We start from the raw sequence: 12,634 nt of genomic DNA, 5'->3' as shown, positions 1-12,634 counted from the left end.
AGCATGTTCCTATATCTGATTTACCAAATAACAGATTGGCTGGTTAAAAAGTTTAGTTCATGTATGTTGCCCATTAATGTTGCCAGAATACTGTGCTCTATTTTGTCTTCCATTTGCTAGCAAAATAATTATTCAATGCTTCTTTAAATATCAATAAATATTTGCTGCTGATCTATATATTGAAGAGCCCTGTGGAAGAGTTTGTGTTTGATACCTGCTAATCTGTATAATTGACCCTTTGTCCCTGGCACTGAAAGAGGGACCCAGGCCATATCTAGGGGCAAACAATATTAGAGACTACCCACAACAGCCTAGTAACCACATAGCAACACTCTGGAGGGCTGTGGGATCAGCAGTTATACAGTTGCCACATACATCATAAAGACAAGGTTTAACACAGAGTACTAAAATTACATGAACTGACATTCCTACTCAGACCCAAGACACACCTCAAATTAGAAACCCCTTTGCTGACCATGTTACATGGGCTAAAGCCAGGACACACTCTTTTCTGCCTCTCTTCATCCATTCCATACTCTCATTTTCTCTTTCAAAATATGTCTGGAGAACTAAATCTATTAGCAAGCACATCTTTGTGTTTTTGAGACTTCACTCAATGACGAATTGAAAAAGCAAACTGCCAGACGTTTTCAGATAAGATAAAGAAAAAGTAGAAGAGTGCTGGAAGGAAGAAAGGAGATTATTTTCTTAACTCACCTTAGTGAAAAATACTGAGAGATGAGTCTCGCTGCCAAGGATCCAAATAGGGAATTTTGGAGATTTGAGGAAAGAGCCAACCTTTAAAAGCAGAAAAAAGAAAAAGCGGTTGAGCGCCAGTCTCCATTCCGATGCCATGACGGCCTGGCCAGCTACATTCCAGAACAGGTTGATTCAGTGCGATAAGATGATTGGTCACATAAGAATGGCCAAGTACTAAATCATTTGGCTAATTTTGGACCTTAGTTATGGATTGGATAAAAATGTTTTGAAACCATTTTACACTACGCTAGAATGTTCTTTAACTGTATCAATGTTGAGTGTATTATATGAACACTGAAACATGTAGTTAATGATCTATATCAGGGGTAGGGAACATCCAGCCTCTTATGTCGGACCCTCGAGACCATTTGAACAGGCTTGCATGGCCATTTGACAACTCAATTTCAAAAAACCCAAATAGTAATGGACTGGCGCTTTAACAATGTTGAAAATGTAATATTTTTGTGAAAACCATTATGCAGTTTTTCAGGATTAGAAAAGAATAGAAAAAAGTTAAAAAGAACTGCATTTATTTGAAATAGAAACCTTTTGTTATATTATGCTGCATTATGTTCTGCCACTTTTGATCAATTTAATGCATCTACCATTGCTGGAAAATTTCTTATAAAAAAAAAAAACCCTCTTACTGAACTAAAACTGTTGAACAGTAGTGTATATGAAGTATACAAACTCTTGAATTGAAAAAGGTTCCCCACGCCTGATATACATATAAAAAACAAATGAGCAGTAAAAAAAAAAAAAAAAAAAAAAAACACGCCACACTGGAGCTCCATCTCCAGCCGTGCATTCAAGCGCTCACACTCATCTCCCATCACTCAACAGGTGAGTATCAGCAGCAGATTTGGGTAGGAGAGGCGATCCAGGGGTGTGCAGATTAAAAAGAACATGAATATTTTGATGGGGGCTCAGATGGTTCTAAATATGAGGCGATACATTCCTGTGTTCATCTAATCCAAACACAACTCACTGCACATATCCTGAAGCTCTGCTTAGCACAGTGCCATTCAAAATAAAGCAGCTTCTTAATTACTTTATCCACAGGTTAAAACAATAGGGCCATTCCTACAGGATGTGTGTGTGCTAGGTGTTATTGGCTGAAATTTCAGATGTTTGGGATTTAGAGGGCACCACGTTAGCATTTAAAAAGATGTTAAGGCCCTGGTAAAATTAATTTTCCATGTTTCACTCAGTCTCAAGCACAGTCGTGTCTACACAGTTTTGAAAGCATGCTCAACAGTGGATGGACACATTCGACACATGCACAGTACATTAACATTTGTTTTTTTAATACTCTATCAGTCTTCAGAGGGCAGCACTGAGCTGTGTCATTTACAAGACATTTACTTGAAAAGTAGCAGATCCGCCAATGCGTGCAAAGTTTAAAACCAAAACAAAAGATGGAGAATGATATGCTGATTTGTTTATGGTTCTTGGAACAGCATGTTGTTTTGCATTGATCTGTATGCACTCTTGTTCGACTGTGCATATTGCCACCTAGTGGTCTCAACATTCACCTTTGTATGGTCGGACATCCGAGGTATACTTTGGCTTTAGGGAGACGGGAACCATTTAACTTCTGTAAAAAGAACTAGTACAACTGAATATTAACTAAACGAAATAATTGAAGGTCTCAGTCCAAGGGGGCTGGATGATGACATCAAATGATTGAATTGAGTCATTTAAAAAAATGATTTATAATTGTAGGAAAACGAAAGGATTCCCCCCCCCCTCCCCCTCAATAAATATTGTTTATATTGGAGAACACACAGAATTAAATACGTGAAAGTTCTAGTTAATTAATTTAATATCACAATACTCTATATTTCTAATAATAAAAAACTGTGACAAGTTTGAGAACAGCTATGCTATATGGCGTTAGTTTTATAGTAATGTAGGCTAGGTAATGGATACTATCTTAAAATACTTGGTATCTTGGTAAAAACAACTTAAAAACTAGAAAAGACAACAGATTTTTACCAATACAGAACTTTCATAATTGTTTTTTGTGTGAGAACAAACCCCACAGAAATAGTTTCTTCCCCAACATAAACATTCTTCATGCACCAATACGGTGTAAAATAGAGTGAAGAATGTCACAGTCAGTATTTTTAGTAGGTTATTTTTTTGCAATTACACTTCAGAAAATGCCTGTGAGATATACAGCTGGAAAATTGCAAACCCACAAACAAACTGTGAGTTTTGGCAAGTGGATGCTCCACATCTTTCACACAACATGTGCCAAAATTGGTCTCCAGATTTATCAACACTGCAGATAGTGGAAACACCATCTATAGCACATGAATTTTACTCTAAGCTCCTGTGAGGGTGTGTATGAGTAAATACCCACCTTGCAATAGCGCAGTGACTCCATTAGTGTGAGAAAGCCAACAGAGGCACGCTGATGGATGCCATGAAGCTCTACAGAACAAAAAAAAAAAAGAATATTAAAAATTCTGAGCCAACAGTACAAAAATAAACAGTCTAACATAAAATGCTAAAACCTAATGACCTTAGCAATTCAGTAACTGTTATTCTATAAGCAGGCATATTGAGCAACATTTGACAATGCTGCCACCAAGTGGGCTGCAACAGCAGAACAACTGTGAATCGATTTATTTAAAAAAAAAACAACAACAACATGTCAACAGATTATTATTCAGCAAAAAATATGAAGCATACTCATTCCAGAACATTCTCTATCGCCGTCCCACACGTTAGACACGGCATGACCTGTGACCAGCAGGTTGATTAGACTTTGGCTAAAAGTATAGAAAGAAAGACCATGAAACAGTCAGCATTCACTAGTATAAATTTACAATAACTACACTTAAATACATTAAGATTAAGACTTTTAGATTTTACATTGTGATTATATATAGGGCTATAGACCAGCATTATCCTTAGGGCAATGCAAGATCAATCTACAAGCTTCTAATGCAATAAAAACAGCATCCTAACAGTCTAAGCAATGATAATATAAAAAACCTGATCTCTCAGCATGCATTCTACCTGCCGTGGCCATACACAGGGTCAATCAAAGGTTCAGTGGTGTCTTCGATCTCATTCTTTATGTTCTCAATCCCCTTTAAAAGAGTTAGAAGTTACAGCATTAGTACAAACACACAGACACATAATGGATGAACCATCTATAGGCACAAAAAAAATAAAAAATAACTAGCGAATAACATACATTTAGCTGGACAAGATTTGTCACGTAATCTACAAAACTTGAGTCAGCAAGATTTATTTTATTCAGAAAGGATGCATTTAATTGGTCTAAAGAGGAGGTAAAGGCATTAGAAATGTTACAAAACATTGTATTCATCAAAGTATCCTGAAATGTATGATGGGTTTCACAAAAATACAAAACAGCGCAACTGTTTAACATTGATATTAATGAGCAATGTTTCTTGAGCAACAAATAAGCATATTAGAATGATTTCTGAAGGATTATGTGACTGAAGACTGGAGCAAGGATGCTGAAAATCAGCTTGGACCTTTTCCACATTCACTCTCCCGGTCGCTCCTTGAGGTCTTCAGGCCAAGACCTTTTTACTGTTCCTACACGTTTTAAAACAAGAGGCGATCGTGCGTTCTGTGTGGTGGCTCCAAGGCTCTGGAACTCTCTTCCATTAGCCTTGAGAGCTTTGGACTCGGTAGAAAATTTTAGTAAACACCTTAAGACACATCTTTTTAGACAAGCTTTTAACTAGCTATATGGTGTTGATGTAATGTGTGTTGTGGTTTTTATTTCTTTTATTATTATTATTTTATTTTATTTTTTTTACTGTGAAACACTTTGTGACCCTACTTGTCTGTGAAAAGTGCTATATAAATAAAGTTTACTTACTTTACTTACTTTGTCACGAAAATAATCATTTACAATTTAAAATATTTTAAGATAAAACAGCTATTTTAAATTGTAAAAATACTTCACAATATTGTGGTGTTTTTTTTTGTTTTTGTTTTTTTACTGGATTTTCGATCAAATAAATGCAGCCTTGAGCATAAGAGACTTCTTTCAAAAACATTTAAAAAAATACAGGCCATAATGTTACTGTAGAAGGTTTACCATGCAAGCTCGTTCTCCTGTGTTTCAATGGAACAAACAAATTCAGACCTCTTAGGTGGAAAAATGTAAAGTTATACCTTTGTAAGTATGACAGAGTACAGGAAAAGCAGAACTCCGAATTTGTTTTTCCAGGTGTCGTACAGTAACAACACAGCCTCTCTCAGCTCCGCAACAGTCCTGAGAGTCCTCTTCCTGAGGAAGGAGTAACCACAATGTGACTGTCAATTGGGGAAGATCCTTACTGTAGGAGGTACAATGTCACGAGTTACTGACCAATTTAGACTTAAGCTTTATTTTAAGCTGAGCCCGATTTATTTTAAGTAATCTGCCAGTGATTTCTATATTTTGTAGTACAAGTAAGGGCGTCACGATTTCGAACCGTGACCTTAGAATTGAAAATGTAATCAAATCGAGAATTTGGAGAATTGTGACACCCCTAAGTACAAGGAAAAGAAAGACATGAGAAAAGAGGAACAAACATGACGCTGCATTAAAAAGAGAGCTTGAGCACTTACTGGATGACGCTGTGAAACCTCTCAAAGCCAAGCTCCTCGGCAGCCAAAGCAGCTAAACACACACCATGCAAAAACAAATGCATTTAACAAGACAACAATCCAAAGAAATTATTTGTAAGATCACTGTACACTGTTAATGAGAATATACAACCCAGCATGCTGTGTATCAGAGTTTCCGCAAAAAAAAAAAAAAAAAGAAAAAAAAAGGTGTCGTTCAAAGTGACCGGCAGAGGTTTCGTTTTACGGACATTTTGATGATATGCTGGTCAAATATCGCCTCTTAATTAGTCAAGTTGAGGAAAACTGGATGCAGGCTATGTAACTTAAAAAAATGACATAATCAGGCCGTATAAAATGTGACACGTTTATTAGCCTAGCCTAACTTTCAAATAGACAGAAAAAAAAAAACATGAACTTCTGATTGGCGTCAATCAACATCAATAGTTTTTTACTATGGTTTCACACACATTCACTTTTTGAAACACTGATGTACCCAATACAAATAAATAAAACATCTCCAGTTAACTAGCAGATCATTCATTTAGTTTGCTATTAAGAGATCTATTAAGAGATCTGGCGAATAAATAAGAGATAATGTCCCTGCTGCGTATAACCCAAACATTAGGGATCAGTGTATTATTCAAGCATTGGCATGTAGTCTTGTTCAGTATCTATACAAAATCCAGGAAGACTGTTATAAATTCTCTTACTTGGTGTGTCAGTAGTTTGGCTGGACTCGGGCTCAGGGTGTCTGTCTGTGGTTTTATCACGAGGCCAGGTGGCCAGGTGAAATGCCTGTGTTTTATTGAGGGAGGCTGACTCCAGAATCTCACTGAGGGTGGAGCACAGGACCGTCCGCTGCTCTTCCTCTGTAGGGGTAGATCAAGCCAAGCATTGATTTCTAAGCTGCAGTAAAGATGTTGCACTGACTAACACCAGACACGAGCAGCCCAACACAATGTGACAAAAGCAGATAGACACCCATTATCATCAGTGATGCTGTCTACTACACAGGATGCAATGTGGCAAATTCCAGAAGGCAAACTGATGCCCGTTCTATTTCCTATATCATACTTGGCCCTGTCCCAAATGGCAACCTAAACACTTGCAGTCTTCCGACCAGTCAGCACTTTTGTGACATAACACCGATTTGACAGTCGTGAAGAAGTCTGCTGCGGAGCTTGCTTCAAACTGACCACAAGAAGATGCGTAATAGTCCCTTCTGCTTATGTAATAAGATTCAGGATGTCTTGCACTTTTATGGCATCATATTTCCAAAATGCACTTATATCAATGCATTATTTATGTATTGGCACACAGTCTAAATATCAAATTATAGTAGTCTATTGTCTAGTCTACATAACATATCATGCAGAAACCAATAAAAATGAGTAAATATTGACATATTGGAACAAAACTCAAATTATATTTATTGTTCACGTTTAATAAGCCACGTATTATTGCATGGTCTTTTTAAATAACAGAAAGAATACACTACAATGACTTCAGAACCTGAAACATAACTTAGAGTAGGTTCAGATTATCGTTCTATCCTAAAGAGAGGTTTGAGATGCTGTAAAGAGCCTAGTTTGAGTGTTATAGACAGTACCCAAAAGTGGAAACAAGGTGGAATTCTCTTTAAAATAATGAACAGCAAACCTGAAATATCTTTCCAGTTTGAGCCTTCAGTGTTAAACAGAATGTTCTTCAACAGGAACGCCTGAGGAATAGCAAACAAAACACAAATCATTAGAGCTCCACTTAACCAGACAAAATAAACAATCTAACAAAATAGCATGTCAATTACCACAGCATTACAAACAGAGTTACAGGATAGGGTAGGTTAAAGTCTGTTTAGATGACATTCACATACATTTTTACCTTACAGATACTGTAAATCCAGCCTCTAGTTCATAACCGCCAGAGGAAAACTGGCCCCTGACTGAGCCTGGGTTCTCCCAAGTTTTTTTTTTCCCCCTATTGGGTCACCTGACAGAGTTTTTAGGAAACCATTATGGACTTTATTTATTTATGTGGACTTTTTATTTCAAAGTTACCTACTTTTCGGTTCCTTGCCACTGTGTCCTCTGGCTTGCTTTGGGGATATTCAAATTAATTAACCATTAATTAATCAGTAATATACCCTTGGTCAGCTCTATCAAACATGGATGTTTTTCCACTAAGAAACGAACATTGTTGTTATGTTTTGATTGATAACATGAAGCTGCTTTGATGAATTCTATATTGTAAAAAGCACTATATAAATATACTTGACTTGAAACATGAATCTCATTAGGAGACACATGAAGATAATATATAATTGTAAAACAAAAACAACATACATTCCAAAAACTGGCTTAAAATATCAAACATGTTTGAAAAAATCCGGACAACTCCTAACTAAACCTAACCCAAAATCTGCAAACTGGCTTTTGCCAACTAGTGTTGGGGAAAATCGGAACAAAATTATGTACTGTAGCTTTACCCCTGTGATATAAATAAAAGACAGCAGACAAATGAAAGGAAACCCCTAAATAAAGTGTCTTAAAGGGATAGTTCACCCAAAAACTTCAAAGGGATAGTTCACTCATAAACCTCTATGGGTTGAGTTTCTTTCTTCTATTGAATACAAAAGAAGATATTTCGAAGAACGTTGGACAGTTGACGGTAGCCATCGACTTCTATAGTAATTTTTTCCTACTATGGAAGTCAATGGGATGCTGTCTGCTTACCAAAATTCTTCAAAATGTCATATTGTGTGTTCAAAAGAATAAAGAAACTCATACAGGTTGGGAACAACTTGAGGGTGAGTAAGTAATGGTATAATTGACATTTTTGTTTGAACTATCCCTTTAATAAGGTAAACATGAGCTGGCAGAAATCAGTATGGAAACCAATTCTTCCAAAGGAAGGATTCTTCATTGGGTCACGGTGTTTTAATGATAGCGGTGGAGAGTGTAGTAAGATGTCAGTTCAAAATCTCTAATAGGAATTTTTGTCTAATAAAAGTATTTTGAAAGGATGTTCCATCATCTGAACACTTGACATGTTGTTAAACAACAATACATAGTTCAGCATGGTTGCAGTTGACCCACATTTTTTTGTAATTTGTCACCAACCTGTATTCTGCATCACTACAATGCAGCTTTTATGTTTGTCGAAAGAAAGGTAAATACCTGTACAGGTGCAATGACAGCACACGGTCCACCTTCGAACTGCTCCAGTGCAGAGGGCTCGGCCTCAGTGAACACAAAGCCTGTGGACAGAAATGCAGCAAACACAAATCTTAGCCAATGTCACAAGTCTCAATTAAGCAAGTCACAATTCAACTGGGCAAGCAGTCAAGATGAAGTAATATGGACTTGGCATAGGCCTTCTTTGCTGACGACAACAGAATTTTTACAACACAAGTAATGGATGTATATCCTTGAAAATGAGATTTAACCTCCATAATTTGAGTCAGCATTCAGGCAGGATTACACAACATGACTTTTGCTCAGATTTTTTTAAGCTAGCCTTCAGACTATGATTTCATCCGGAAAGACTATAAAAACCTGGATAGGTGTGATCCCCAGTAATTTAACGTTAACGTTACAGTATTATTTTTAGTTTTACTCAATAACCTTTTACTAAATCGGCATGTGAAACTTATGGTGTTTTAAAATGTGTTCCGATCGCTTAACGTTAACTGTTACCTTGAGACCACCTGCGGAAGAGGGATGCAGGGACTCCTCCGCCACTAGGTCTGCCCCACACCAGATCCACCACTTCTTTACTCGTATCTGACATTTCGTCTCTTGATCTTCGTTGATATTAACTCAAAAACAAGCATCAAGACCAATGGAGATCCTTGTGACAGCTAACCACTGTAGTGCACGCGACGTGGCTAGTGAACTCGCCCTGGCCTGCTTTTGTATTCCGCTAAATCTTGAAGATTTTTCTTTAGTGGCATTGGCCACAGATGCGCAAGTTAAACTGTCCCGCGAGCGACGAATGATCGAACGCTCGCGCCAAAAATCGTGAAAGAACGTATTTTGATTAACTTACGCAGCCTCTAGCGACAGCACACTACAGCCGCTCCGTTAACCTCATACGGGTTTAATTTGTGTATGAAATGAACGTTAATGTTATCTTACGTCTTATCCAGTATTCGCTTCCTTAATTCAAGGTTTCTGTTCTGTCTGTTTAAGTAGACAGGCCTGGTATGTCCTCACTGAAGTAACTCACTTACCATGGCTTGCTACATCACCTAACGTTAGACGTCAAAAAAACAAACGTTTGGTTCGTTCCTCCGACAACCTATTTTAAGAGTAGCCAACGACTGTCAACTCCACTCGAGAACACCGCGAGAAAATACTGAGGATTTCAATGTAAACTGCTCGCTGTGGTAACAGCAGAGCAGAGTGCTCTCTGATCCATTCAGTTTATTACTATGTGCTGTGCTCCTCTACCTCAAGTTCGACTTTGTGAGAGATTGGTTCAAATCGAGAAGGTTCTGGTGACGTTAAGCGAGAAAAATATTTGATTGGCTGTTCCGTCCATCAATCACACGGCAACGATGTGACGTCTTGGGTTGCCCGCCTACAACACGGAGGCTGAGTTTGAATATACAGTAATCTTGGCTAAAGCAATATTACATAAGAAAGAGATTAGGCAGCCATGGCATAAATTCTTAAAATACCGACAGTGAAGTAGGCACACCCACAGAGGTTATAGTGATTTCTTGCCGACAATGTTCAAGCCTATAAATTGTGCAGTGAACAATAGATGGTCCAAAAAAAAAAAAAATAAAATAAAAATTCCTCCTCCAGATAATATTTACATGAACAATGCCTATTTACATATAGCCCTCTGGCAAAATGTGCGTTTGGGATAACTGCTATGGGATTAATTTATGTGTATAAATCATAGGTATAAATTCACAATAAAATAATTAATAAGTAAAAAAAAAAAGAAAAGAAAAAAGATTTAAATATGTGCAAACTTATACCATATACATATTTCACCAATACTTAGTTTAAAATTATTTAACAACATTTACACGGGATATTAAATCATACCTGTATCATACCTGGTTTAAATATATCTCGCCTATTACTTTCTAAACTTTTATTAATGTGGCCACATTTTTTTTCTCTCTGAAATGTGCATTTAGAAGATAATCCGTTTCGTGGGAAAGAAAATCAAAAGAAACATCTGCGCTTCGGAAAACATTGGAGACTTTTATTTTGTTAAAGATGTAACAGGAAGTCAATCTTTCTCTTTCACGTTGTAGCCCATGCATATTTTCACGCAGGCAAGTGAATCCTGACCACGCTCCTCCAAGCGGAGAAGTATTTTCCTCTACACACAAAGTAAGATAAATACACAGTTTTTATTTAACAACAATGGGCGGACAAGCAAAAACTAAAAAGAAAAGCAAAGCTAAAAGAAAAGACACCAAACCAAATGGAGGTATGTCAGTTTTAGCAATCAGTTGTTAATCTATCTGGCATTGCTGTTAAACGAAAATTAAAACTTTTATACATATTATTTCAAATCCAACATCAATTAAACCAATTTCTTGCTATATAGACTGGACATGATAGTCACCTCTTCTTGTTTTGACAATAACGGTTTAATGTAAATATGACACTGCAATGTGTTTCATGTGCCATGTGGCGTTTATTTTAATTTTTTTTTTTTTTGGGGGGGGGGGGGGGGGAAGAAGTGTTGGCAAATGTGTCAAAACTGTACTATTTAATCTAGATTTATTTACATTAAACTCATTTTGTAGCCATATCCTGCCCTCAAAAGGTTTGATTTTGTTGTTACTAACTTTTTAAAATATTTTTGTTTATGCTCAGGTGCCTTGATGTCACCACAGGAAAGAATGAAAGCAAAGATGCAGGAAAGGGCCAAAAAGAAAACAGCTGAAAAATACACTGTCGATCAATTATTGGAAAAGGTAAAATTTTTAATAGAAATGAAATTTTAGGTCTTGTTTTCAGATTTCACTAGTGTACTTTCTCCATGCCTCTCAGACTGAAGAGTGTATAGACAACTTTGACTTTGACATGGCCAGTCTGTACTGTCAGCGAGCGCTGGATATTGAACCGACTAACCTGACCATCCTGGACATGTTGGGGAACATCTGTGCCGAGCTGGGAGATGTAGAGAAAGCTAAACAAATATCCTTTAAACATACTATGCTACCACAATTCAATGGTCTTTTATTATGAAATCACTTGAATATTGTCGTGTATATGTAACCTGTACTGTCCACATGAAGCTTCTAGTCTTGTTTTTGTCTAGCCGTTTTTTTAAAGAGGGTTTTAGCGAGTTTGTTTGTTATTGTCCTTGACAGCAGTGTGCGTGTATCTGAAGGCTGTGGAGCTCAGTCCAGATGAGGGCCATAGTAAGTACATGTACCTGGGGCAGATTCATGCAGGCATGGAGGCTGTACAGTACTTCAGTAAGGGAACTGAAGTCATGCTCAACACCATGGACAAACACACCAATGAGGCAAGACAACACTTATACCAAGTTCATGCATTTTAAATGAATTTTTGGTTCACTTGATTGTTGCCTTTACACATTTATATACATGATAAAAATATTTATATATGTCTTTCAAAGGTTTGAGATTAGTAATTTGGAAGAAGTTAATACTTTTATTCTTCAAGGAGGGATTCAATTGATAAAAAAGTGACAGTAAAGACACTGTTATGAAAAAATGCTATTGGTTTGATCATTCTTTTCATCAAAGAATCATAAAAAATCGGTGTATCCAATTATATAAATACTTGTTTTCGAACAGTTTTGTTCGTTCATTTCAAACAAATAGTTCAGAGACATCTTAAATTGGAATACTTTATGGTATGTGCCTATAGAGAAATTGGTGCTGAAAAATGAACCTACCCTGAAAAACATTTACTTAAAGAGCAAACAGTGTGTCAACTAGCCCCGGTCTACCCAATATTTTGAAATGTGCGATGACCCTCAGTAAAACAGGTGCCTAATACTACACGTGAAATACTAAGGCTAAACCTAAACTGTTGGTCTCAAGTTGCACACACTGTTCTAGTTTAGTAAATATAATGGACAAGTACTAAGATGATTCAGTGAGTCTTAGCAAGAATAAACCATGTATATTTTTAAGAAAACAGTATACGTACAGTTGTAGCAGATTAACAGAACAGTATGTGTTTTAACGTTCCACAGAACTCTAAAATGGAGAATGACTAGCTGAGACCAGAATATACTCTCTAAGATACGAAGGAATTGT

At 36.8% G+C, this 12,634-nt stretch overlaps 2 protein-coding genes across 2 annotated transcripts in view; one reads left to right on the top strand and one right to left on the bottom strand.

Annotated features, from left to right (window-relative positions):
- mindy3 (MINDY lysine 48 deubiquitinase 3) overlaps window positions 1–9,814 on the bottom strand; it is a 33,373-nt gene extending 23,559 nt beyond the window's left edge. Inside the window, exons 1-10 of the mRNA XM_039679836.2 lie at window positions 9,063–9,814; window positions 8,544–8,623; window positions 7,027–7,087; window positions 6,078–6,236; window positions 5,368–5,419; window positions 4,930–5,044; window positions 3,790–3,863; window positions 3,460–3,539; window positions 3,128–3,198; window positions 718–798 (exon numbers count right to left, since the gene is read on the bottom strand). Of these exons, the coding sequence (XP_039535770.1) occupies window positions 718–798; window positions 3,128–3,198; window positions 3,460–3,539; window positions 3,790–3,863; window positions 4,930–5,044; window positions 5,368–5,419; window positions 6,078–6,236; window positions 7,027–7,087; window positions 8,544–8,623; window positions 9,063–9,156 (867 nt within the window). The 5' untranslated portion in view covers window positions 9,157–9,814. The remainder of the gene's footprint in view (window positions 1–717; window positions 799–3,127; window positions 3,199–3,459; window positions 3,540–3,789; window positions 3,864–4,929; window positions 5,045–5,367; window positions 5,420–6,077; window positions 6,237–7,026; window positions 7,088–8,543; window positions 8,624–9,062) is intronic.
- An 814-nt stretch (window positions 9,815–10,628) lies between these two features.
- Window positions 10,629–12,634, top strand: part of LOC120484588 (uncharacterized) — a 78,195-nt gene continuing 76,189 nt past the window's right edge. The window contains exons 1-4 of the mRNA XM_039679865.2: window positions 10,629–10,821; window positions 11,214–11,314; window positions 11,391–11,537; window positions 11,722–11,871. Of these exons, the coding sequence (XP_039535799.2) occupies window positions 10,755–10,821; window positions 11,214–11,314; window positions 11,391–11,537; window positions 11,722–11,871 (465 nt within the window). The 5' untranslated portion in view covers window positions 10,629–10,754. The remainder of the gene's footprint in view (window positions 10,822–11,213; window positions 11,315–11,390; window positions 11,538–11,721; window positions 11,872–12,634) is intronic.

Source organism: Pimephales promelas, chromosome 12 (genome assembly GCF_988280905.1).
Source record: "Pimephales promelas chromosome 12, fPimPro1.hap1.1, whole genome shotgun sequence".
Taxonomy (NCBI): domain Eukaryota; kingdom Metazoa; phylum Chordata; class Actinopteri; order Cypriniformes; family Leuciscidae; genus Pimephales; species Pimephales promelas.
This window is presented reverse-complemented; position numbering and strand designations above follow the sequence as displayed.